Below are 25,264 nucleotides of genomic sequence, written 5' to 3'. Positions count from 1 at the left end.
TAGTGTTAATTTATTTAAGTGTTTGGCCATCCTTTAATTTTTGCATTAAAGGAATTATTAGAAGCAACAAATTTTTAATGGGGAAAATTTATAGCTAATTTAACTAAACATTTATAGTTAAAAACAGCTAACAAATTATTTTACTAATTTTGTATATATAGTAAAATAAAAAAAAATTATGTTAATTGAAATTATTCCGGGACAGCGCGTACGCAGTCCCGACTAACAAAAATTATACGCCCGAGATATCCACATTAGGGATATTCGCAAGGGTCAGCTCAACCGTAGTGCAATGGAAGAGCCTCGCCCTGGAGGAACCGCCTTGTTGATCACGGTAGCCTCTGCGCCAGGTAAGTATGCTTTTCTCCCTGATGAGCTGCCTTTTATACCCACAGCGACTACACTCAACTGTGAGATAAAATAACATCTGACTCCTAGTGTCAAATCAATGAACTAAATTAGTTTTAATCAATAATACAAATTTCCCGCTAGAAAAATGTATATTTCCCAAATTTAATATAAAAAAATTATAATTAACTAATTTAAAATAGAGACAAAATTTTTTTTTTTTTTTGCTATTTTTACTACTTCAATAGTAAAATTTACAATATTGTTGAATGATATTTCATAATGAAAAATATTTTTACAGGTGTGATAAATAACATATTTTAAATATATTTTCTAATGTATCTCTAATGGAGGCGTAAAAGCTTTTTCTATTGGTCAATTATCTTTTCATGACAAAAAAAAAAGTTGATAAAAAAAAATAATATGCATTTTATATCATCAGATATAAAATGAATGGATGATTCATTTTTTTTTCTTTTATTCATTATTGTTTAACTTCACTAAAGACAAGACAATGTTATGTGATTTAGAATTTATTTAAAAATTATGTATAATTAGTAAAAAATAAACTATATATATATATATATATCTATAGAATAAAAATGCAATTAAATACAATATTAAAAATTTTGTGCATTTTATCAATACAATTGATATATTTTTTAGCGAGCGCTAAAATAAAATTAGAAGACTATGCAAAATTAATGATTAAAATTTTCGATCATAATAAGGAATCATCGATAACAATTTTTCATTATTCTGAAAACGATGGTAAGTTATTTTTTCGATTATATTATTATAATATGGAATTAATTCAATTAATTAAATATTATTTTCTATTTTAAAAATCGCAAATAAAGATTTCATTGAAAAGCAATATCTTCTAAAAATAACGACTCTGCTATCAAAACGTGATATTTTTTCAATAACGGCAGATTTTCGTGATTGGGACATAATGAGACAACATTATTGGGAAAAAAATAAAGAACAAATACATGGAAGACGACCAATGATTGTTATTTTACTCTCTGATGAAAAAAGTTTAAATCAATTTCGTCTTATGTGCGAAGAATTAAGTTCTGAGGAACAATTATTTTTTCTTGTATTATTTGTTAAAACAGATAAAGAATATTTAAGTGATTTTTGTGCAAATCCTGATAAAACATTTTTTAAATTACGTCTCGATTCTTTTATGGTAGTTAAATGTTATGATAATGATAGATTAAATGGTTGGTATACATTAAATGGAGATGACATGAAGGTATCATTATGGGCAATATGGGATCCACAAATTGAATTTTTAACAATGATTCTAGATCATCAACATAGAAGAATTGATTTAAATGGAAGAGTATTGAAAATAGCAACAGCAGAGGTAAATTTTTTGAAAAATTAAAATTATAGAAATATATTATATTGCAAATATAATTTTTCAGCCATCGGCTTTAACTTCATGGACAGAGGATAATAAATTAGAAGGATATTTCGGTCATTTATTGGATGAATTACAAAAATGTATGAATTTCACATGGGAACTTGAGTCAAGAGAACGTGAATATGGAAGTTGGAATGTTACCGGCAATTATTGGACAGGAGCCGTGAATGTACTTTACGAAAATAAAATTGATTTATTAGTAACAGATTTGGCATTATCTTCTTTAAGAATGTCAGCTATTGATTATACAATACCATTATTGAATGTAGAATCAATATTATATGTACAAAAACCAAAATCTGGAACTGTTATCAAGTGGTTAGGATATTTTATGGTAAAAATAATTTTATTTAATCCCATCCCAGGTATTATAAAAATTAATAATATTTTATAATTTCAGTTTTTCGATTATCGTATTTGGATTGGAGTTATTTTAATAATATTAATTTCGCCACTCATTTTAACTGTGATGAAAATAAAAGTTCGCGATTCCTACGTTTTATCTCAACTTCTTATGGAAAATTATCTTAATATTTGGGGAATATATTGTCAACAAGGATTATTAGGTCTTAAAATTTTCATTTTCTCTTTAAATTATACTTGTTAAATTACAATTTATGACGATTAAATTTTTTCAATCAATAATTCATTATCTTTATAAAAGAAATTAAATTGGTTTTCAATAAAAATTTTGCAGAATTTCCAGCATCACAAGCTTTAAGAATAGTTTACTTCGCGATTTTTATTTCTGCCTTAATAATTTTGGATCATTATTCAGCAATTTTAATAAGTCGCTTAACGTATCCAATACCAATTGTTTATCTACCGGATATGGAATCTTTTGTTGAATCTGGAAATTACAAGTTGATAACTCTAAAAAATGGTGCAGATTATAATATTTTTGAGGTAATTATTTATATAGTAAAAAATTCAGTACGTTTTTTTAAAAGAAATTTTACTAATTATTCTCTCTTTGTCATTATTATTTTTTAAACAATTCAGTTTGGGAAAACTGATATTTTAAAAGCAATGTTCAACATTATGCTGAAAACTGAAGATTTACCCGATTCTGTTCAACAAGGATTTGATATGGTAAAAATTAAAGAATTCCTCAAATATTTAAATTTCTATATTTCTTTTTTTTTAGGTTTGTGAGCAAGATGTTGGTTTTTTTGTCGTAGAAACGGCACGAAAAATTCACGATATTCAAATTAAATGCGAATTACATGAAATAAAAACGAATTTACTTGAAATATCAGCAATGGCTTTACCAAAACATAGTCAATTCAAAAGTGAAATTAATCGAAAGTAATTTAATTATTTAATTACTTAATTTAACTTATCATTTTTTTTTAAAAACGATTTTTTTGCAGCTTTTTCAATTTTGAAGTCAATGGTATGTTAAAGCGATTTTATGAAGAATATTTTTATCATGAGACAGTAGCAGATGAACCAAAATCACAAGTCACTATTTGGGAAATTATAATACTTTTAGCAATAGTTGGCACTGGAATTATTGTTAGTATTATAATTTTATTAGGGGAAATAAAATTTTTCTTTCTACACAAATTGACAACAGTTAAAAAAAGTAGTAGACATCGCAAAGTTAATTTCTTGGAAAATTTAAAACACAAACAAATTACTTTGGATCATTCTAATCGAAATGAAGCACCAAATGTCAAATTTACAAAAAATAATCGTGAATATAAAATTCTAATGAATTCTGGAGTTAATAAAATTGGTTTTCAATTTTAATGAATATAAAAAATTATGTTCTCAATACAATGTTATTTAAAAAAAAAAATTCGATTTTTAATCAAATGTTATTATTGATTAATAATAAAAAAAAAAATCTATAATTGAAAGACATTTGAAATATAAATGCATCGGAAAATTGTATCATCACTTTTAATCTAAATACAAATTGGGAATAAAAATATCGAATAAAAAAAAAATGGTGTCATCTATTATATGTTTATAACACGCTTTTATCTTTTATTTTTATTCAAATATGTGAATTTATTATTGTTAGTCTATCAAAAACAACTGAACAATTTTTCAAAATCCATAATATTTACGGAACTTGTATAAAAAAATTTTCAAATCATGAAAAAATCTTCAAAATTTTTGTGCTCAATGCTTCTTTGTACAATGATAAAATTTACAAATGCAAATTTTAAGGAAAATGTACAACTTATTTTAGACGTGTATAATTATTACAAGTGTTCATCTATTATTTTCTTTTACAGTTCCGAAATCGGTGAGTTTATATAATTCATTTGATTTATGATTATAAAATATATTAGAATATTTCAGTTTTTTTTATACCTATATATATATATTAAATAGATCTTACAGAGAGAAATGATATTTTAAACATAGCATTGCACTTCTCAAGATTGAAAATATTTACATTGTTTGTAAATTTTGAAAATCCAAATAAATACAAATCATCAGTAAATGATAAATTAGGAAAAAGTCGAGCACAAGTACCAATGACTGTAATATTTTTTACAAGTGAAAATTCATTTAAAGCATATTTTCAAATGTTTCAACAAACTGATAAAAAAACATCAAAATTTGCATATCCAACACATGATTGTTTGATGATATTTATGAAAACACGAAAGAATAATAAAAAACCTTTAATTAATTTTTGCATGAAACCTTTGGGTAATCCAATTAATTTACGTTTTGATTCGCAATTAATTGTTAAATGTTACGATGAAAAAATTATTCAAGAATGGTATTCATTAATTGAAAATACAACAAGTGTTTATGATTTAGCAATATGGGACATCAAAAATGGTTTCAAATTGAATAATAATCTCACAAAATACGAAAGAAGAGGTGGACTTAAAGGAAAGAAATTGAGGATAGCTACTTCTGATGTAAGTATAGAAATACGAAAATTTTATTTAAAAATTTAATTATTATATAATAATGAAATTAGGATGATGATCTACTTAAAAGAGAAGGCGACACGCTAAAAGGATTTATGGGACATATTTTTGTATTAATACAAGAATCTATTAATTTTACAATGGATTTTGTGTCAGAAGAAGATTCAATTGGAGTGTGGAATGAAACAACTGGAATATGGTCGGGTGTAATAGATCATTTGATTAATGATAAAATTGATTTGGCAGCTTCCGATGTATCATTGACTTCGGAAAGATTACATTATGTTGATTCTACAATACCATTGATGGTTGTTGAGAATTTTTTATATCTCAGAAAACCCGATGATTCAATTCGTTGGACTGGTTACATTAAGGTATAAATAATATTTAGCAATTTTTTTTTTTTCAAAATCGTTAATTAAAAAATCACACTGATTATTTCTAATTTAGACATTTACCAAAAATGTTTGGATATATCTTGGACTATTTGTATTAATAACTCCATTATATCTCACTTTCATGAAAATTGAAATTCGTGAATCGTATTATTTGCCAAGTCTATTGTCGGAAAATTATGTCAATGTATGGGGTATTTTTTGTCAACAAGGTTTAACAGGTACTAAAGAAATTTTGCATTTATTTTTTACTTACAAATATTTTTCCATTTAACGTTTGTTATAGAATTTCCTTTAGAATCTACTCTACGAATAGCGTATTTTTCAATTTTTCTTCTATCGATAATAATTTGGTCTGGTTATTGTGCATCGTTAACAGCTATTATTAATGTAATAAATACAGAATTGACATTTAAAACTATTCAGGAATTGGTCGCTGATGAATCTTACAAATTGATTGTTCTTAAAGACTCGTCAGCGTATGAATTTTTTCAGGTTTGATTATATAATTTAAAAAATTATTTTTTACATAATAAAAAAATATAAAATATTATATTTATATAATTTAAAAATTAAAATTAAATTTTAATTACATTTTTGATATTTAATTTTGCAATTTGTTTTTTAATAGCACCAAACAAGTGACGAAGATTTAATTGCCATGAAAAGTTTAATGATGAAGAGAAATCAATTACCGAAAAATATGAGAGAGGGTTTCGATATGGTATGAGAATTTGAAAATTTGTCATTTTTGAAAAATTTGAAAACATATATAACAATTTAAAAAATAGTTACATTGAATTTTTATTCAATTTTGATAAATATTGGACAATTTAATTTGACACAAGTTTAACTGACAAATGTCATTTTCGACATAAAAAAAAACAACTTATTAATTCGCGTTACATATGTTTTGATGAGTATACCGCGTAGTATTTTCAAATCATTATAACTATAAATACCGTATTTTATTTAACATTTGACACGAAATTTTTTTTTAATTATTGTTTAATCGAAAAAATATTAATATAATTTTTAAATTGTAAATTAAAAAAAAAGTGTGTGATAATTATTATTCGCAATTAATTTTCAGGTTTGCCAAGAAAAAGTGGCTTTGTATATCAGTAGTTATTTAAAAGAGATAATGAAAGATTATATTAAATGTCCTATTTATCAAATTCCAACTAATAAATTCGACAATGTGGGTTTAATTTTGCAAAAACATAGCGAATTTACAGACATAATAAACTATTAGTACGTTTATATTATTAATACTAAAACGAGTACTAAAATCAAAGCAAGATGAATATAATATATTTTTTTAAATTTTTATTTCAGCATTACTAAACTAAAAAATTATGGATTAATAGATCAATTACAAAAAGTCTATTTGAAAACATTTCTTAATAAAAGACTTCTACGTAGAGATACTTATACAAGAGTTGGACTATCAGTTGCTAAATTTCCCTTTGCAATTATAGGTTTCGGTTTTACTTTGGGTGTAACAATTTATTGCGTGGAAAAATGTTACTATCTTTTTAAAAATAAGAGCAATCTTCAAATCATAAATATCAATAAAATTAAAATATTGTTATACAAAATCATAAAATATTACCAAAAGACTAAAATTAGAAATAAAATTCCCAAAAAGAATAAAAATAAATAATAAAAAAATAATAATTAATAATTATTATAATTTAATAGAATAATTAAAAATATAATTATATTTTAATATAAGGGATCATAAAAAGAAAAGTTCATCTTTAAATATTATTAATAAATGAGAGAAAATATAAACAACTGATTTTATCATAAAAATTGACCTGTCCAATTAAGAAGTTTATCTTTAGTATAAAGTAAAATGTCAAGAGTAGAAACATTTGTCTCCTTTTTCATTAAAGCACAAGATTATAATCTGCACTAGCTCTGTTAATACTTTATTTTTATTTTACTTTAAAAAAAAAAAAATAAAAAAAAAAAAAAATTATCAGACAAATGTCTTGAATTTTACTTTACCCTAATTCAAAAATAAAAAAATAGTTTAAAAAAATAAATAATTGAAAAAATTAAATTAATAATAACAAAGTTAAATGTATAAAACAAATTATTTATCGAAAAAAAAAATATTTGCCCTTGATCATAATTTCCAACCAAGTATCGTGAATATATATCAGAGATATAATTTTCATTTTTAAACGCGTTAAATGGATCTTTACTAAATAATTCAAGGCATGAGATGGCAAAATTGCGATTTCACACGAAATAATTTTAGATTTCTCAGCAATAAATATGGGCTATAGGAAAAATGTTTGTTGATTTTGCACGCACTTTTATTTTTCAATTTGCAGAGAAAACAATTTTTATCAAAATTTACATTATAAAATGTTGAATAAATTAATTATATTTGGATTATTATCGATGTCGATATTAATAAAAGTGAAATCAAATTTATTAGGAATAGAATACGCTCAATTAATTTCCTCTATACATAATATATATGACACATCATCCGTTCTCATTATTCATAATGATAATATTGAAAGTAAGTAAAAATAAAAAATTTTTACAAAAAAATTTAATTAAAAAAAAAAAGAATTAATTTAATTTATGATTTTTTTCATAAGACATTGCAGCCCTTGGATCGATTTTTGATATAGTACAACAATTGTCAATTGAAGGGATTCCATCTCTAACGGCAAAAATAACACAATTAATAGACGTACAAAATTATTATAGAGGAAGTGTGAAACGAGAATTATATGTTATTTTTATAAGAAAATATGAAACAATGAAAGAATATGAAAAAATAATGAATAATAGTTTTACATCGGGTCCAGTGTGGTTAATTATTTTTCGATCGCTAAGTGGCGAATATATTTTAATTGATTATTGCAAAAATCCTCGTGGAAATCAATTTAATGTTGCATTCAATACAGAAATGTTAATAAAATGTTACGACGATCCAATTATTAGAGAATGGTATTCAGTGCATAAAAATGAAACATCTACTTTTGATCTAGCCCTTTGGGAACCTGACGAGGGATTTCGATTATTTACAAATAAATCACTTTATCAGAGAAGAAATCATATTGGAGGAGTTACACTACGAATGGTTACTATAGAAGTAAGTACCAAAAAAAAAAAAAAAAAAAAATAGGAAAAATCTAATTTTTGAAATGGAAAAAATAATTCAAGATGAAAATCTATTTTCTATTGTTTAAAGGGATCACCATTAGTTGAAAATCATGAATATGAAAAATTGGGAGGATTTTTCGGTAAAATAATGGAAGAACTTTCACAATCAATGAGTTTTAAAATGAAGATTATTAAAAAAGAAAAATTATATGGAAATTGGGATGAAAAGAAACAAGAATGGACTGGAATTGTAAAGCATCTTCATGAGAAAAATGTTGATTTTGCCGTTACCGATATGATTATGTCAACACGAAGATCAAAAGTTGTCGATTTTACTATTCCACTAATTACATCTCGTGCAATTCTTTGTTTTAAGGAACCAAATATCACAAGTATACAACAATTAGGATATTTTAAAGTAAGGTATTTTTTCAAATTTTTTTTTTTTAATTATAAATTTAAAACATTTTTTTTAATTACTATTTTTCAATTCTAGACTTTTAATAATCAAATTTGGAGTATCTTAGTGGTAATTACAATTGTAACATCAATTATTTTAACGACAATTAAAGCAAAAATGAAACGATTTAAAAATTTACGAATTTTATTATGTGAAAATTATTTAAATGTTTGGCGAATTTTCTGTCAACAGGGATTATTAGGTTTCTATTATCAAAAATTTACTACATTTAAAAATTTTAAATAATTGCTTAATTAATTTCATTAAAATAAAAAATTATTTTAATTTCAGAAATTCCAAAAATAATGTCATTGCGATTGATTTATTTTTCAATTTTTATATCGGCATTGATAATTTCTTCAGTTTATTCCGCGACTTTAATTAGTTATTTAACAGTACCGTCCACTGTTCTCCCATTTACAACACTTGAAGGTTTTGTAAAGGATGGTAGCTATAAATTAATAGTTTTAAAACAAAGTGTTCATTACGATATGTTTCAAGTAAGTTTTTTTTATAAAAATTCCGAATTTAATAGACTGTTTTTTTTTTTTTTTTTTTTTTGATATACAATAAAATTAAAATATATTTTATTTTTAAAAAAGGAAACAAAAGATCAATTACTGAAGAATATGGGAAAATTAATGAAATCTGAGAATGAATTGCCTGAGACTGAAATGGAAGCTCTAACACAAGTAATTTATTTGATTTCTAAAAACATTATAAGAAAATAACGAAAATCGTTTTAAAAAAAATTAAAATATTAATAAAATATAAAATAATTAATAAATTTAATTAAAAAATTTAATTTTAATAGGTGTGTAACAGCAAAACTGCACTTTACGCTTCTGAAGAAACAATAATTTTGCAAAAACTTCCATCGAATTGCAAATTAGTCACGATTCAAACAGGAGATATTAATTGTATAGCAATGCCGATAAGTAAAAAGAGTAAATACACAGGAATTATGAATTTTCAGTGAGTTATTATAAATATAATAAAAATTAATTAATTGTTTTTGAAAACTAAAATTATATTTAAAATATTTTTCAGCCTTGGTAGGTTTCTAGATAATGGAATGTTACAGCACTTTAAATATAAGAAAAAACAAATCAGTAACATAAATTTACGAAAAAAATATAATGTTGTTACATTTTCGAGTATTGCAACAATTTTAAAAATTGTTTTAATTGGAATTGTTTCAAGTATTTTTATATTTATTATCGAATTAACACATTTTCATGTAATAAAAAAATAAAATTGTGTTTATATAATAATTTTTAATATTTGTTTAATTGAAAAGAAAAATTAAACAATAAATAATATTGAAAGGAAGGTATTTAAATTTTCCCGCTTATGGCGGTCGCGACTACAGCGTTCTCTATAATCTTGTACTGAAACTGTGTATTAAATCTTGTTTACAGTTTTTTGAATTTTATTAAATTAAAAGTTGAAATATTTTAATTTATAAAAGATAAAATATTAAATAAATATAAAAATATATAATTAATTTGTTAAATATATAAAATTCAATGGTTTCTATAAAGATTAATGGCAATTGATTATTATTCAAAAAAAGCAGAGGGTATATGTATCAAGGGTGGAGCTAGAAATCAGATCAATGACGGGTGGGTGAAAGAGGTGTGTTTGTGATTATATTATTTTAACTTTTTTCGACTTTTAATTATGAAATTTAAACCATAATACGATATCATTCAATTACAGTAATAATTTATAATTTTTCATGTAAATGATTTTTGAAAAAAAAATAAGTAAACTTTAATTGTGATACATATAATAATGATGCTGTTTAAGTTTTGACTATATATACATAGTGATTGAAAGGACAATTGAACTGAATAAAATTGTCCTTATTTTACAGGTATGTATAAATTATTTATTTTATTATTTATATATTTGGTACTTTTAGGAAAAAAGAAATTTAAACTTTAATCTGATTTTAATATATTATATAAATTTATATTAAATTTGCAGACTATTTTATTCAAATGACAGGAGAAGATACAGAATTATGTGGCTTTATTGATGCAAAACTCCCAGGTAACAAAGGAGTGAGCCAAAAAGTGAAAAAACGATCATTAGCAGGATGGAAAGCATGGAAGAGACATTGGTGTGCTGTGAGAAAATTGAATGGAAATCATGGCATCGAAATTGTTTTAGATTATAGTATTGGTAGTGCAAAATCTGTTGTTCCAAATGAGAAGGACAATAGAATAAAAATTTCAACAAATTCATTGATTTGTCGTACTGAATCGAAAACAAAACAATTTTCATTTGGAATTTTTACGGTAAAAGATAAAAAACCTTTATTATATTTATCCGGGGCTTCTGAAACTGATACTCAACGATGGATGGAAAATTTACGACAATTATTAAGACCAAGAAAACATCGCTTTATGGAAGGATCTCTCAGTATTTCTATAATAGATAATGCACATTCCAAAGCCAGTGGTTTAACAGGTCCGATTTAATTAATATTATTAAATTATTTATTTATAAATTTAAATTACAATTTTAATTAAATAAATAATTTATTAACAGGTCTTCATGGTGATTTGATAGCTAGTAATTTAGGAGTATTTATAAAGGACGCTCATTCAGGAGAGATAGTACAAAATTTTGAATGGAAGGAATTTAATGAATTTCATTTATCAACAAACGGTCGTCCTGACGATGTGAAAAGAATTTGTGTTATACATACAACTAAAGAATTTCGTGGTGGTGTTGGTGAACTTTATATATTTTGTCTAAATGCTCAAAGATTATTACAAGATTTTGTAACACAAGGTCGTGGACCAAAACACAAAATTTTCGCACAACGACCATTAAGCCGTAGTGAAGGTGATCTCAGAATATCAATTTATAATGATGAAGATAATCATTCTTTTCCAACATTAAAAAGTAAAGCTACATCGAGTTTGATAAATGCAGGTCTTGGATTAATTCTCTCATCGAAAACAAGTAGAGATATTGAAAAATTAGAAAAAAAAATTCATACACGTGCAATTGATAATGTTTATGAATCTGAACCAGCATCAAGTAATCCCAATTTTGTTGCAAGCTTTGATCAATTAAAAAATCCTTGTCCAAAACGAGTATCTAATATTTCAATAGCTTCGGGAATTTACGAAGAAATTGTAGATGATGGAAAAGGCGTTAAAAATTTAATAGTTCCTTCTCATTTGTACGAGGATCCGGAAGATGTTATTTTAAATTCTGATATTTTACATTTTCAACCACCGCCACTACCACCACGTCATCAATGTGGATCGAATTCCAAAAAGAATGGAAGGTTAGTTAAGAAATAAATAATTTTATTTTCAAATTTTCCGAATTTATAGAATTTTAATTTTTTTTTTTTTTTTTATCAAATTTTAGTCCCAGTGATGATGGTTTAGATTCGGAAGGAGGAACAAGATCTGCGACACCTAATACTCAATCGGATACAACTCCAACTCCCGAGGAAATAAAGGTAATAAATCCTAATTTAATAGATACGTCTGATTATGTTCCAATGTCACCATGCATAAAAATCACGCACAAATCTGAAGAACTAAATACATCCCAAGAAGGAGTTTACATGGTGATGCGGTAAAATATTTTTACTGCTCATCATTTTCTGTTGTTTTTAAACGATAGTCATGAAAATTTATAACAAAAAAAAAAAAAAAAAAAAAAAAAGTCAAATAGAATCCATATCTGAGAAGTTATTTCTCAATTTCGAGTCAATAACTCCAAAAGTCTAGAATGATAATTCAAATTTTTGATATTTTAATTTAAAACAAGTATAATTTTATTCATATCTATATTATATTTTGATCAATATATAAGAAAATAATTGAGATATAAGAATATATTGCTTTGAAGAACTCATTACATATATAGTTGTGCTTTTTGTGAAAAACTATTTTTAAGTGCGTGAAAAGTATTGTGATAATTCATTGTAACTAAAACTATCATAAAAAGAAAGCTCAAAAAAATGTAATAGAATCATCGTCTATAATGTTATATGTATATTGTACTAATTATCTATTCACTGCCTTTAATGTGTGCCTCTGGTTTCTTAAAAAATTGAGCCTCGATATATTGATTTGAACTTCAATATTATATCAATAATTTAAAAATATAAATCGAAGCTATAAAAATTACATATCAAATTTCCCAAAGTGATGTTTTATTTTATTAAAATGTTATAAGGTATTTTTTCATTAAAATTAAAATCAATAAATAAAAAGAAATCACATGGGATTTGAAAATATCAATAAGGGAAAAAATGGTTCAAGTTCAATAATTTCGTAGCTCAATTTGAACTTGTTATTGTTTCGTAGCAAATATTATAATTTAGGCGTGAGTTGAATTAAAAAAAAAAAAATTATTTACACATCTGTTATACAAAAAAAAAGGAAAAGAAAAAATAGTATACGGATGGATAATTCGTGATAAACTTAGCTTTTTATTCGTGTACTAAATACATTTATATATACACACTATTGAATAAGTAAGGCTTAAAAATAAATATATCGTGTGTTCATATTTTGTTGCTTAAAAAGGAAATTCAAATTGAAAATCATTTCAAAAAAGTTTATAATATTCCCAAGAAGGAATATTTTTTATATATATATTTTATAAGCTTTCAAATGCGTTGTAAAAATTATAAAAATTTATACTGTATATTTGTTTTCAAGTTTAAATCCTATTATGAACGTTTATATTAAATTGTTTATTGAAAATTTTGGTGGTTAAATTTATAGATAATAAAAAACAAATTTTAACAATGAACCACGGAAGTAAAACGGCCTCTGCAGATTAGGATATAAATATAGATATAACAAACACATTTATATATTATATTATTATTATTATTTGTAAAATGCTTAAAAAAATATAAAGCTGTTTTTGCCTCTTATATACAATGTTTAATTACAATGAATTTTTACTGTTTGCATTACTTAACATAAACATTCTTGCCTTTTTTTCAAATTCCATTTTATTGTATTTAAATTCATCGGCAATTTCTGTCATCAATGGATCATCTGGATTTGGATTTCCCAATAAAAGTTGTACGGCCGTTAATAAATTTTCTAGAGATATAGTAGGATTCCATCCTCCTTTTGGAGGCATTTTTAAAAGATCCATACATATTAGACCAGTTGAATCTATGTTTGGATGATACACTGGTGTTAAAAATTTTATACGTGGTGGTTCAAATGGATATTTTTCTGATATATTCACTTCTAATTGAAATAATCCACCTTCATAAGGTGTTCCATTAGGTCCCATAATAACAGCCGTTAATAAATCCAATTTATCATCTTTTGCATAACATGAAATACCTTCTGGAGGATGTTCTGACAAACGAGCCAATTCTTTTTTTATTCGAGATTTTTGAACTGCCGTCATTGTTCAAAAAAAGTCTCTGCAAAATAAATAAAATATTTAATTATCTTATAACTTCTAACATAAATCAAAATAATTATTTTTTAAGTTGAAAAAATGTTTTTAAAATATTAGTATTAGCCGGTAATATAAAAGTACCGCATATTTAAATATAACCTTAAAATTTAATTTATTTTACATCAAACATAAAAAGTAGTATTTAAATACTTACCTGTACTTAGTAAATTGTAGAGTCTTTCAATATTTTCATGATTCTACATGTAAACAAACAAAAATCTTGTTATCAGTTGCGTGACAACCCAAACAATGTGATAACAATTAAAAACACTTTGATCGCGGAATTCGTAACGTAAATATACGCAAGTAATGTAAGTATCGTAACTAATTCGCAGTCAATTTTCAAACTTGCAAAATTTATTTTTACAAAATTTAAATTCTGAAGATTGTCATAAAATATAGTGCCGTAAAGTAAAAACTTTCTGTTTTTATTTGAAAAATGAGAAAAAAAAACTAAACACGAGAAAATTGTAAAGGATATTTTGAAAAGAACATGATATAAAAAAATTATTAGTTTAAATATAAAATAATAATTTTCATATTATGTACCTTTATTGAACCTATATTTAATAGTATGTAATAATAAAAATATATTTGTCCAGGGCACCAATATAAAAGAGTACGGTAGTGTCTAATGTATGCAGGCGTGTGGGAGGAGTAGCTGAATGTACACTTTGCATCACAAGTCAAGTGTACACATATACAGTTTCACATACCATACATTCATTATATACTGGTGTAAGTAGTACCATCGTGTATAGGATAGTAATGGTATAGTTACTCATAAAATATATAGTTAAGTTGAAGTTGGAGTGTTAAGAAAAACGGTTTTATTATGAACAAAGTTGCTTCGCGGATGAAATATATTGTTAAATTGGAAAATTAAAATATTATTCTAGAGAAAAGTGATTCTGACAGGCAAGTGGAAAATTTAGATTGTGATATATGTGACACATAAAAAGAAGAAGAAACGCCATCGTGCAAGCGCAGGTAGGTAGGTCTGCATAATATACATACAGATATTTTGGGCGTTGACCATTTACCGCGACGCGAACTTATTACTATTTAATTGATAATAAACATTAGAAAAATAAAGAAAAATTCATTTTAAAGTGATTTATCTTATTCTATCAAAAATTGTAAGTTTTACATTCATAAAAATAAAATTGAAATGAATCAATTCTCCAGCTCGGTAGATCAGATTAGGTGTCTATAAGGGCGTCAACGGCATGGTATTTATCGAGTGAGATCACTTTCAAATAACAATAATATTTTAATTTTTTTAAAGTAGAATTAAATATTTTTTTATGTTCTAAACTAACTTTTTAAAAAATTGAACATATTTTTCAAAAACTTGTAAATATTTCGTAATTATAAATATGTTTATTAATATTAAAAAAAATAGAAAACAATTAAAATGGGAGATAATTAAATTTATAATTTATAAAAAATGTAAATTTAACCTAAAACCGATATTTGTTATAAAATGCAACTTTTGTGTAAACAATTAGTTGACAAATTAGTTATTTTTTATTTATTATATTTTATTTTTATTTAATTTCAGAACTTATTTATATTTTTTTATTTTTACTTAAGGTGTTTTATAATGTATAATTAATTAATGAGAGTGACTCATTTCATTAACTGCAATATAGCAAAATGATCTCTATTCTATATAAATTATATTTAAAATTATTTTGTAAATTCACTTAATTTATGTAATTATCATTATCTAGTTTTGATAATAATTTTTGTTTTTTAATATAGGAAAAATGTGGGTCATACTGTTGTTGGCAGTAATTTCAACAACTGGAAAATGTCAATCGCCGGAAAATTCAGATTGGACTCCAGATCAATATAATCGAAATGATTTATCAACTCGACAACCTTGGAATAGATTCAACGAAAGAGATCCAAATTCAGGATTTGGATATAGACCAGAAAATCCAGAGTATGATCCAAATAGTGGATTTCAATACAGACCAGATAATCCAGTAGACTACGATGCAAATTCCGGATTAAATTACAGAACAAATCAAGATAGAGATCATCTTTCTGGAGTTAGAAATCCTTCAATTCAAGACACGAATATTGGGTATGGAGGTTATAAAAGTTCTGGACAGCCAGGAGATTTCATTATTAAAGAAGCGTGAGTAAAAAAAATTTGTTAATTTCTCATTAGAAAAAAATAAAAATATTTTGTCAATAATCTAACAGATGGATTTATTTTACAGAACTTATTTCATAGTAGCATCTCGAATGGTAAGACCGGGACAACTTTATCGAGTGGCAGTTAATGTTCTTCAAAGTCCTCTTCCAATGGTGGTGCAAGCATCAATTCAAATGAATGGTGTTGAAATAGCGGAAGATCATTCGGAAGTAAAAGAAGGTATTCCAGAAACTTTGGTATTACAAGTACCTGCAAGTTCAGTGGTGGGAAATTATCGTCTTCGAATTGCCGGAATGTATAATAGTTTAACTGGTGGACAGGCATTTATAAATGAAACTCAATTGGTATTCTCTCAAAGATCAATGACAATATTCATACAAACGGATAAACCAGTTTATATGCAAGGACAAACGGTTCATTTTCGAACAATACCAATAAACACGGAATTAAAAACATTCAATGATCCTATTGAAATTCATATATTAGATCCTTATAATAGAAAAATGCGTCGCTGGCTCAGTAAACAAAGTAATTTAGGAACTGTTTCTTTAAAATATGAATTATCTGATCAACCCGTTTATGGAAACTGGTCTATTCTTGTTATTGCACAAAGTCAAGAAGAAAGAAAAGTTTTTTCAGTCGAAGAATATTATCAGACACGATTTGAAGTGAATGTGACAATGCCAGCTTTCTTTTTTGATACTGATCCATATATTTTTGGTATAGTACAAGCAAATTATACTTCCGGTGCACCGGTACGGGGAAATTTAACTTTAAAAGCAAGTATTCGACATCTTAATAAATATTATACAAGTTCATCAACACAATATCAAGATGTTCGTGAGAGATATATGGAATTTGAAGAATACTATCCTTCATGGTTTACACTTCCACGTGAAACATATGATGAAAGAGGACAACGAGTTCCTGTTCTTCGATTGTTTAATGGAACCTATAGGTAAGTTTTATTTATTTATTTTTTTTAACAATTTAAGTTGGAATTTATTTGAAAATGTAAAATTAAAATTTCAGATTCCAATATCCATTGAGAGAATTGATTTCATATGGTTCGAGCTCAGAAGGAATGGAAATATTAATAACCGCAACTGTAGGAGAAAAATTTTTGGAAGAAATAATAGTTGGCTATTCGAAAGCACGAATTTATAATTCAACAATAAAAATTCATTTTGCCGGTGATTCGCCACAAGTTTTTAAACCTGCTATGCCATTTTCTCTTAATCTTATCTCATCATTTCATGATGGATCGCCTTTGAGGCCAAGTCAACTATTGGGAGCTAGATTGGATATTCGTGCAGATGTTGAAATGAGATCAGGTCGAAGAAATTTGGATAGTAGAACTATTACTCCAACAGCTGAAAATAAAGCGATATGGTTTTTAAAAGTTGATCTCGCTAAAGAACTTGGACTAAGTGATAATCCTCAACGAGCACAACAAGTTCTTAATGAAGTAACTTCTATGAGAGTTTATGCAACCCTCATTGACGGTGAGGGACATTCAGCAGCTTCAGAACTCATTCTTTTGGCTCATGAATCACCACATAATAAAAATATTAAAGTTTCAACGTCTACACAAAAACCAAAAGTGGGAGAATATCTAGTATTGCATGTGCAGACAAATTTTTATATTGATACATTTAATTATATCATCATGTCAAAGGGTATAATTCTTTTGAGTGGACAAGACGATATGCAACATAATATAAGAACATTTGCTATTCCTTTAAGTCCAGAAATGGCTCCAGTGGCCACGGCAGTTGTTTATTATGTTGGTCGTTATGGAGAAGTAATTGCCGATTCTTTAACATTCCCAGTTAATGGAATTTCACGAAACAATTTTACTGTTTTCATTAATAACAGAAAAGCAAGAACTGGAGAAAATGTAGAAGTAGCTATTTATGGAGAACCTGGAGCTTTTGTTGGTCTCTCTGGAATTGATAGATCATTTTTCACAATGCAAGCTGGTAATGAATTAACGTACGCCAATGTCATTTCAAAAATGTCTCATTTCGATGAAGAAACCAATGGTAAGTGTTTGAATAATATCTCTAAATATTCATTTTATAATATTTAATGAAAACGAATTTTTTCTGAGTTATTATTGTTCAATTTAATATATATTTTAAAAAGTTGTTAATAATATTGTTTATAGTCAACACTAATTCCAAAAACGAGCACAAAAATTAATTCTAAATTCTAGTGTAGAAATTTGTTAAAAAATATTAATTCACTCACCGATCTCGTTCAGTTGATAGGTGGAAGTTGTTCTCTAAGAAATATCCAAAAGCCACATCACCATAAATAGACAACACATTTTTTTTTATATTTTATTTATCACACATTTTTTCTATTTTAACACAAAAACACTCGATAATTTTTTTTCTACTTCTGTGTTCACTTTTAAAAAACTTGTCGTTGACCACTGAATACACTTACACTTTTCGAAATTGTTTTTATGAACTTATTTTACAAGTTTTTTTTTACATTACTCACAAGTCCATTAATAAATAGATTCACAATAATCAGTATTATTTACTGATTAGGACTGGTCATTACTTAAAACACTTTAAATTTACTGTAAAATTCGCGAAAAAAGTATAGAGCGATGATAAACTGAACCGGCAAACTAAACAATAAGAACAAAGATGGCGTCGCAGTCAAGACAATTTACCGCCAAAAATGTTCTTAACCAATTTTATCAATATCGAATTTCCCGAATCAATTAGTTAAATATCACACATTTCCCATCGATTTTTACTTAAAAACATAGACTGAATAGAAAATCATCCGAAAATATTATTATAAAGATCGAAAAACACGATAAATTGGTAATTTCAAGTATCGTCTTCAAATGACCCATTGCCAATGGGTTACAAATTTTTTCGTGAATCGTTTTATGAACATATTTCTTAAATTTCCGCACTATCACCAATTCTATTAATAAGCACACACGAACTAATCATTATTATTTACTAATTAAAACTCGTCATTATTTAAAACTTGTCGTTTTTTGCTTTAAAATTTGCGACAACGAGAGAACGACGTTACACATTAAAATCGTACCGGTAAACTGACAATGGCAACCAGTGATGCCAACCTAGTTCGTCGTACTACGCTAGTCAAATTACTTTCTTTTATTCAATTTCTAATATTTTAGTTTAAACATTTTTAATTGTTAATTTCAATACATAAAAATACAGTAAAATTATTTTTAAAGTAATTTCAATGTAGATAAATATATTTGTGTACTAAAATATTTCAATATAACCTTTTAAAACACGATTGCATTATTCGCGCCAAATTTAAATTTTCCCGGTGAATTTGAAATTGCAGATAAAGATAAAATTAAAAATCGTTTTCAATTAAATGCTTTAATATTTATTTTTGTCTTGTTTTTTTAGATTTGGCATAAATATAGGTTCTTTTTTATATTAATAAATATAATATTGGCAAATAAATTCCTATATTTATCATTAAATATTTAAAATCCAATAATAAAAAAATGAAAATCCATTATTAATACAGTCTAATTATTTATTAATTTATTTATTTATTTAATTACAAATAAGTTTCTAAAAATTATTGAAATATATATAAAATGATCACTCTAAAATTAATTAATTTTAAATAATTTAATTTAAGATAATTATGTAATCGCAAAACAAAATCGCTCAACGTTCTTTATAAAATCTAAATCAGTAATTTAATTAATTAAAAAAATAAATTTAATTATAAAAGTTAATGTAAACGTAATTAATTATAATAAATTTTTCAAAAATTGTTTCTATTACTACAATTATTATTTTTGTAAAATTAAATTAAAATTGTTTAGTTTTTTAAAATTATTATTAATGTAATATTACATTTTTAAAAAAAGTGATTTCTTATTTATTTATTATCATATACTACAAAACGAAATTTTTTAATTTAATTATAATTTTATATTTATATTGAAATGAAGAATATTTAATATAGAAGAAATTTTTTCACAGGTACACACAGTCACACCTGGTTATTCCACGATGGCGATCCAGATGAGACAGTTTATTTTCCATCATCAAGTTTTGGAATTGATGTCAATCGAACTTTTGAATATCAAGGTCTCGTTGTTTTCACGGATGCTATTATTTATCGTAAACCAGAAGTCTGCAATCGAACACTTGGTTTTGGTGAATGTCTAAATGGTCGTTGCTATCGTTTAGAAAAGAAATGCGATGGTATTTTTGATTGCGAAGATGGTACAGACGAAGCACGTTGTCTTCATTCTAACATAACAGATATTTCTGAATTTCGAAAATATCGTTTCAATCGGATTCAACGTCAATATGAAAACATGTGGCTTTGGGCAGATATTAATATTGGACCTCACGGTCGTTATATATTCAACATTGACGTTCCTCGTCGTCCTGTTCACTGGATGATCACAGCCTTCAGTATAAGTCCAACAGTTGGTTTTGGAATGCTACCAAAAGCTATTGACTATATGGGAATTTTGCCATTTTTCATTAATGTTGAAATGCCAACGAGAATTAAACAGGGCGAACAAATTGGTGTTCGTGTGTCTGTTTTTAATTATTTACAAAATAATATTGAAGCAACTGTTGGTTTAAGTGGATCAAATGATTTTAAATTTGTTCACGTTGAAGAAAATGGATATGTTAAATCCTACAATCCACGAACATCATTTGGAGAACATCAATTTTTCGTTTGGATTAAAGCGCAAGATGTGGCTATTATTTATCTTCCAATTGTACCAACGAGACTTGGTGATATTACAGTTCATGTTTATGCGAGTGCACTTATTGGACGTGATTCCGTCACACGAACTGTTCATGTTGAAGCTGATGGACTTCCACAATTTCGACATGAATCGGTTCTTTTGGATCTTAGTAATAGGGCTTATGCTTTTCAATATATGCACGTCAATATTACAGAGACTCCAATTATTCCATATTCTGAAGATCGTTATTATGTCTACAGTTCTAATAAGGCACGAATCAGCATTGTTGGCGATGTTGTTGGTCCAATTTTCCCCACAATACCAGTCAATGCAACAAGTTTATTATCATTACCCATGGATTGTGGTGAGCAAAATATTTTCAATTTTGCCGCTCATTTATATACGACACTTCATATGCGAGCTGTTAATTTGAGAAATCGAACACAAGAAGAAAAAAGTTTCAATTACATGAACATTATGTATCAGAAGCAAGTTTCCTTCATGAATCCCGATGGTTCTTTCAGTCTATTTCGCAGTGATTGGAATCAATCGTCACCAAGTGTTTGGCTCACTGCCTATACTATTCAAGTATTTCAAGAAGTAGCCAGTAATTATGAATATGAAAATTATTTGTACATTGATCCTGATATGCTTGCAAAATCGGTACTTTGGCTATTGCAACATCAAACTGATGAGGGCTCATTTTACGAAGTCACTTGGTTGCCCGATAGAAAAATGAATACAACTTTTATTGATGAATATGGATTTTATCGATTCCGCAATATTTCACTTACTGCACATGTTTTGATAACATTAGCATCGGTTAAAGATTTATCGAGTGGACTTGGAACGAGAGTTGCATTGGCAGCGGACAATGCTGCTAAATGGTTAGAAACAAAAATTTCTTATTTAAGGGAATTTGGACAACCATATGAGATTGCAATTGTCGCTTATGCACTTAAGGAAAAGGGTTCTAGTAATTACGATGAGGCATTTGAAATTTTAAATAGACACTCGAGAGATGAAGGTGAATATAAATATTGGGGTAGAGAAGCAGTTCCTCAGCCACCAACAAAAATTGAAAATCAAAAACCATTTTTACTACCACGATTGCCTTATCGTTATGATTCAGAGAATATTGAAACCACGGCGTATGCATTATTATTGTATACGGCTAAACAACAAATTTTCTTTATTCAGCCAATTGTGAGATGGTTAAATTCTCAAAGATTAACAGACGGTGGATGGGCATCAACGAGGGATACTGCTTGGGCAATGAAAGCATTGATGTATTATACTCAAACTCAAAGACTGAGAGAAGTCACGCAATTGTCCGTTACTATTGAGGCAACTTCCTTGCCAGGTGTCACTAAAACTCTTCACGTTAACAGTAAAAATCTAGCAACTCTTCAGTCAGTTGAGGTAAAATATTTGTTATATTTAAAAAAAAATTTAATTTCCTATTTTCAACTTGATAAAAAAAAGCGTACTTTATTAATTTTTTTAGTTTAAAATTTACTTAATCATAAAATATTTTTAGATACCAGAAGCCTGGGGAACTGTTAAGGTGCAAGCTCAAGGAGCAGGATACGCAATCTTGCAAATGACTGTGCAATATAATGTTGATAATGTTCGATTCCAAACACAACCTCCAGTTAGGGCGTTCGATTTACGCTGGAATGCCAAATTTCATGGAAGAAATCAGTCTCATATTAGTTACATCAGTTGCCAAAGGTAATAATATTTTATATTCAAAATAACATCAATTTCCAAATTAGAAAAATTTAAGAATTAAACTAAATATTAAATAAATCTTTTTTTAGATGGATAAATATAAACGAGTCGATTAGATCGGGAATGGCAGTTTTGGACGTGGCTGTTCCAACTGGATATATTATACAACAACAAAATCTCGATAAATACGTTCGATTGAGAGAAGTTCGAAATCTTCAAAGAGCGAGATTCCTGGACCAAAAATTACTTTTCTACTTTGATTATCTCGATGAGGAAGAAACTTGTGTTGAATTTACTTTAGAAAGATGGTTCCCAGTGGCAAATATGTCTCGATATCTTCCAATTAGAGTCTACGATTATTATGCGCCTGGTAAGTGAAAAATTTATATATAGTTTATTACCTTAATTTTTTTTCTGAAAATGAATTGTATAATTAATTATTTTACTAAATTTCAGAACGTTTTAACGAGACAATGTTTGATTCATTGCCTACCTATCTTCTCAATATTTGCGAAGTTTGTGGTAGTTCACAATGTCCATACTGTCCAATTTACAACATTGCAACAATAATAACATCACCAAGTTTCTTCACATTGTGTGCATCTCTCGTTGTCATTCTGACGAGGTATTTTAGAACCCAAGAATTTAGCGTAAGTTAAAGTCATTCTAAATTATATAGGAGACTGTCATATTAAATTTCGCAAAAACACGAAATTTGCGATAATTATAAACGCAATCATAAGTAAAAACTAAAATCATACGATGTTTCATAAAATCGTAATACAAAGACTAGGAAAAAAGCGATGATTCGACAACATTTACACAAATTATTAGAAATCTCTTTTTTCACCTTTTTTATTAAGTGCAAAATTAAAGCCTTTAAAAGGCTCTAAGGTCTGTTATAAATTACAAAATTATATTTTGTTAAATTGAATATAATGAAGACTTGAATTCAATAATATTAAAATTTTAAATTCTATTAAATGTATATGAATGTGTCATGTTGAGGATTATTATAATCAAGAGATTATAAAAAATAGGAAAGAGAGAATGTGATATACATTGCAAAATATGTATACATATATATTTTTCCATATAATGCAATTAATTAATAATAATAATGAAAATATGATTTTTAACATTGATTTTATCTTCCAACCATTCATGCCTTATTAAAAAGAGAGTATAAAAAAATAATTTGATTATTTTGTTGTTAAATTCTAATATTATTTTATCGATGAAAAAAGTCTTGTCCGTAAAAATATGGTCAAATTGTGCCTTAAAATTTGGATCTTAATTTTTAAAAATATATTCATGATTATAAGATCTATTTATAAATTGACTTCTAAAAAGGGAGAATTGAATGTAAAACAAAGATTTTTTGTTAATAGACTTAACACAGAAAGTCATTTTATCTGATACCGTCCAAGACAATAAGTCACTAATCTCGGCGTTGTCCCGTCGAAATAAATTGTAATATTTTAAGATCTTCTCATTATTGCGCTTAAAAAAAATAGTTTACGATCGTTTTTATACAAATCCACGTCATTAATAATATGTATGTAAAGGAGTTATTTATACAAACTCTTTTTAAATAATTTTTATGAAACTTTAACAACTTTACACATAAACAAACCAAAGCTAAATGGTTTTTACAATAATTTGTATTTTATAAAATTGAGTAAAAATTACTCAACTATGTTAAATTTTGCTATTAGTATTGCGTCAAAAATTTTAAACTTAGAAAGTAATTGATCAAAACTGTAACTTAAATATTTTAAGTACCAAAAGAATATTTTAAAAAGAAAATATCCGTCCAAACTTAAATTACAAGTCATGTGAATCAATAATTATTATTCTTCATTAAAATACGTTCAAGGAGCTTTTTTTATAAAATTGATTTGTTTATACATACTCGCCATTAAACTTAAGGAAATATTAAGTAGTTTTTTAAGAACTTCAAAGATTTTTATATGATCTTGAAAGTTTTTTTTTAATAATAAATTTTAATTATAAAATATAGTACAAATGTCAATTAAATGATCTGACACTATATTCTAATATAGCTCCTTCAACTAATATCAAGAAAGCCGTCCAAAACAAAACTTATAATATGTAGATTGTTCAAATTTAATTTAGTGTTTTATACTATCGTCGATTTATATTTTTATAACGATACTACATGTACATTTTATCATTCACGCACAAACGTAAAAAATAGATTAATTTTATGCGTTTTTTTTTATTCATTAATGCAAATTGTATGTATACAAAAAATTAAAATAAGTTTAAAGAGTCTATAAATTTATATAGTTAGTGCCTCTGATTGTACAGCAAATAATATTAGCTCTTTACAATTTAATAAAAATTGTACAGTTTAATTACTGACACATATAAAGTTACCGACTGTTAAAAAAAAAATAAAAAATAAACAATCGAAAATCTGATATAAATTGAATTGTCGGAATAAAAAT

The 25,264-nt window shown here is 26.1% G+C and overlaps 5 protein-coding genes and 1 non-coding gene across 7 annotated transcripts; 4 read left to right on the top strand and 2 right to left on the bottom strand.

The window, feature by feature from the left end:
* Positions 1-196: 196 nt before the first annotated feature.
* LOC127278843 (U1 spliceosomal RNA) lies at positions 197-358 on the bottom strand. Its single transcript, XR_007842549.1, has one exon. It is a non-coding gene; the product is annotated as a U1 spliceosomal RNA (small nuclear RNA).
* On the top strand, positions 293-5,066 carry LOC127278731 (glutamate receptor ionotropic, kainate glr-3-like). Its single transcript, XM_051300566.1, has 10 exons — positions 293-350; positions 1,470-1,723; positions 1,785-2,117; positions 2,184-2,349; positions 2,481-2,689; positions 2,786-2,875; positions 2,931-3,091; positions 4,033-4,043; positions 4,526-4,674; positions 4,737-5,066. The coding sequence occupies exons 1-10, from the start codon at positions 293-295 to the stop codon at positions 5,064-5,066; spliced, it is 1,761 nt and encodes a 586-aa protein (XP_051156523.1).
* A 2,288-nt stretch (positions 5,067-7,354) lies between these two features.
* On the top strand, positions 7,355-9,167 carry LOC127278730 (glutamate receptor ionotropic, kainate 2-like; the record flags this gene model as incomplete). The annotated part of the gene is made up of 5 exons (XM_051300565.1): positions 7,355-7,623; positions 7,706-8,205; positions 8,305-8,634; positions 8,713-8,878; positions 8,968-9,167. Coding segments are annotated over exons 1-5 (1,356 nt in total), but the record flags the coding sequence as incomplete, so codon positions are not given.
* A 935-nt stretch (positions 9,168-10,102) lies between these two features.
* Positions 10,103-13,600, top strand: LOC127278788 (uncharacterized). Its single transcript, XM_051300665.1, has 4 exons — positions 10,103-10,555; positions 10,669-11,154; positions 11,236-11,986; positions 12,073-13,600. Exons 2-4 carry the CDS (start codon positions 10,683-10,685, stop codon positions 12,287-12,289), a joined length of 1,440 nt encoding a protein of 479 aa, XP_051156622.1. The 5' UTR covers positions 10,103-10,555; positions 10,669-10,682; the 3' UTR covers positions 12,290-13,600.
* Positions 13,532-14,470, bottom strand: LOC127278789 (ubiquitin-conjugating enzyme E2 T-like). The gene is made up of 2 exons (XM_051300666.1): positions 14,303-14,470; positions 13,532-14,110 (listed from the first exon to the last, which is right to left on the bottom strand). The coding sequence occupies exon 2, from the start codon at positions 14,092-14,094 to the stop codon at positions 13,615-13,617; it is 480 nt and encodes a 159-aa protein (XP_051156623.1). The 5' UTR covers positions 14,095-14,110; positions 14,303-14,470; the 3' UTR covers positions 13,532-13,614.
* Positions 14,471-14,789: 319 nt separating this feature from the next.
* On the top strand, positions 14,790-24,293 carry LOC127278787 (CD109 antigen). Of its 2 annotated transcripts, none has more exons than XM_051300663.1 (8): positions 14,790-15,138; positions 15,916-16,297; positions 16,383-17,276; positions 17,351-18,363; positions 20,329-22,478; positions 22,597-22,790; positions 22,880-23,160; positions 23,247-24,293. In XM_051300663.1, exons 2-8 carry the CDS (start codon positions 15,921-15,923, stop codon positions 23,447-23,449), a joined length of 5,112 nt encoding a protein of 1,703 aa, XP_051156620.1. In that variant the 5' UTR covers positions 14,790-15,138; positions 15,916-15,920; the 3' UTR covers positions 23,450-24,293. The 2 variants fall into 2 exon arrangements, with proteins under 2 accessions (XP_051156620.1, XP_051156621.1); XM_051300664.1 differs by having other exon boundaries at positions 14,790-15,142.
* Positions 24,294-25,264: the final 971 nt, after the last annotated feature.

The sequence above is a fragment of the Leptopilina boulardi genome, unplaced genomic scaffold (genome assembly GCF_019393585.1).
Source record: "Leptopilina boulardi isolate dan_hultmark-lab unplaced genomic scaffold, ZJU_Lbou_2.1 LbouV2_211, whole genome shotgun sequence".
In the NCBI taxonomy this organism is placed as follows: domain Eukaryota; kingdom Metazoa; phylum Arthropoda; class Insecta; order Hymenoptera; family Figitidae; genus Leptopilina; species Leptopilina boulardi.
This window is presented reverse-complemented; position numbering and strand designations above follow the sequence as displayed.

Excerpts from the sequence above, each read along its gene's own strand:
- LOC127278788 (XM_051300665.1), top strand. The coding sequence starts at position 10,683 with ATGACAGGAGAAGATACAGAATTATGTGGCTTTATTGATGCAAAACTC. Across the intron at positions 11,155-11,235 it reads CAAAGCCAGTGGTTTAACAG|GTCTTCATGGTGATTTGATA; the intron begins GTCCGATTTAAT and ends ATTTATTAACAG. Across the intron at positions 11,987-12,072 it reads AATTCCAAAAAGAATGGAAG|TCCCAGTGATGATGGTTTAG; the intron begins GTTAGTTAAGAA and ends ATCAAATTTTAG.
- LOC127278787 (XM_051300663.1), top strand. The coding sequence starts at position 15,921 with ATGTGGGTCATACTGTTGTTGGCAGTAATTTCAACAACTGGAAAATGT. Across the intron at positions 16,298-16,382 it reads GATTTCATTATTAAAGAAGC|AACTTATTTCATAGTAGCAT; the intron begins GTGAGTAAAAAA and ends TTTATTTTACAG. Across the intron at positions 23,161-23,246 it reads CTACGATTATTATGCGCCTG|AACGTTTTAACGAGACAATG; the intron begins GTAAGTGAAAAA and ends ACTAAATTTCAG.
- LOC127278731 (XM_051300566.1), top strand. The coding sequence starts at position 293 with ATGGAAGAGCCTCGCCCTGGAGGAACCGCCTTGTTGATCACGGTAGCC. Across the intron at positions 2,876-2,930 it reads TTCAACAAGGATTTGATATG|GTTTGTGAGCAAGATGTTGG; the intron begins GTAAAAATTAAA and ends CTTTTTTTTTAG. Across the intron at positions 4,675-4,736 it reads TGAGGATAGCTACTTCTGAT|GATGATGATCTACTTAAAAG; the intron begins GTAAGTATAGAA and ends TAATGAAATTAG.
- LOC127278789 (XM_051300666.1), bottom strand. The coding sequence starts at position 14,094 with ATGACGGCAGTTCAAAAATCTCGAATAAAAAAAGAATTGGCTCGTTTG.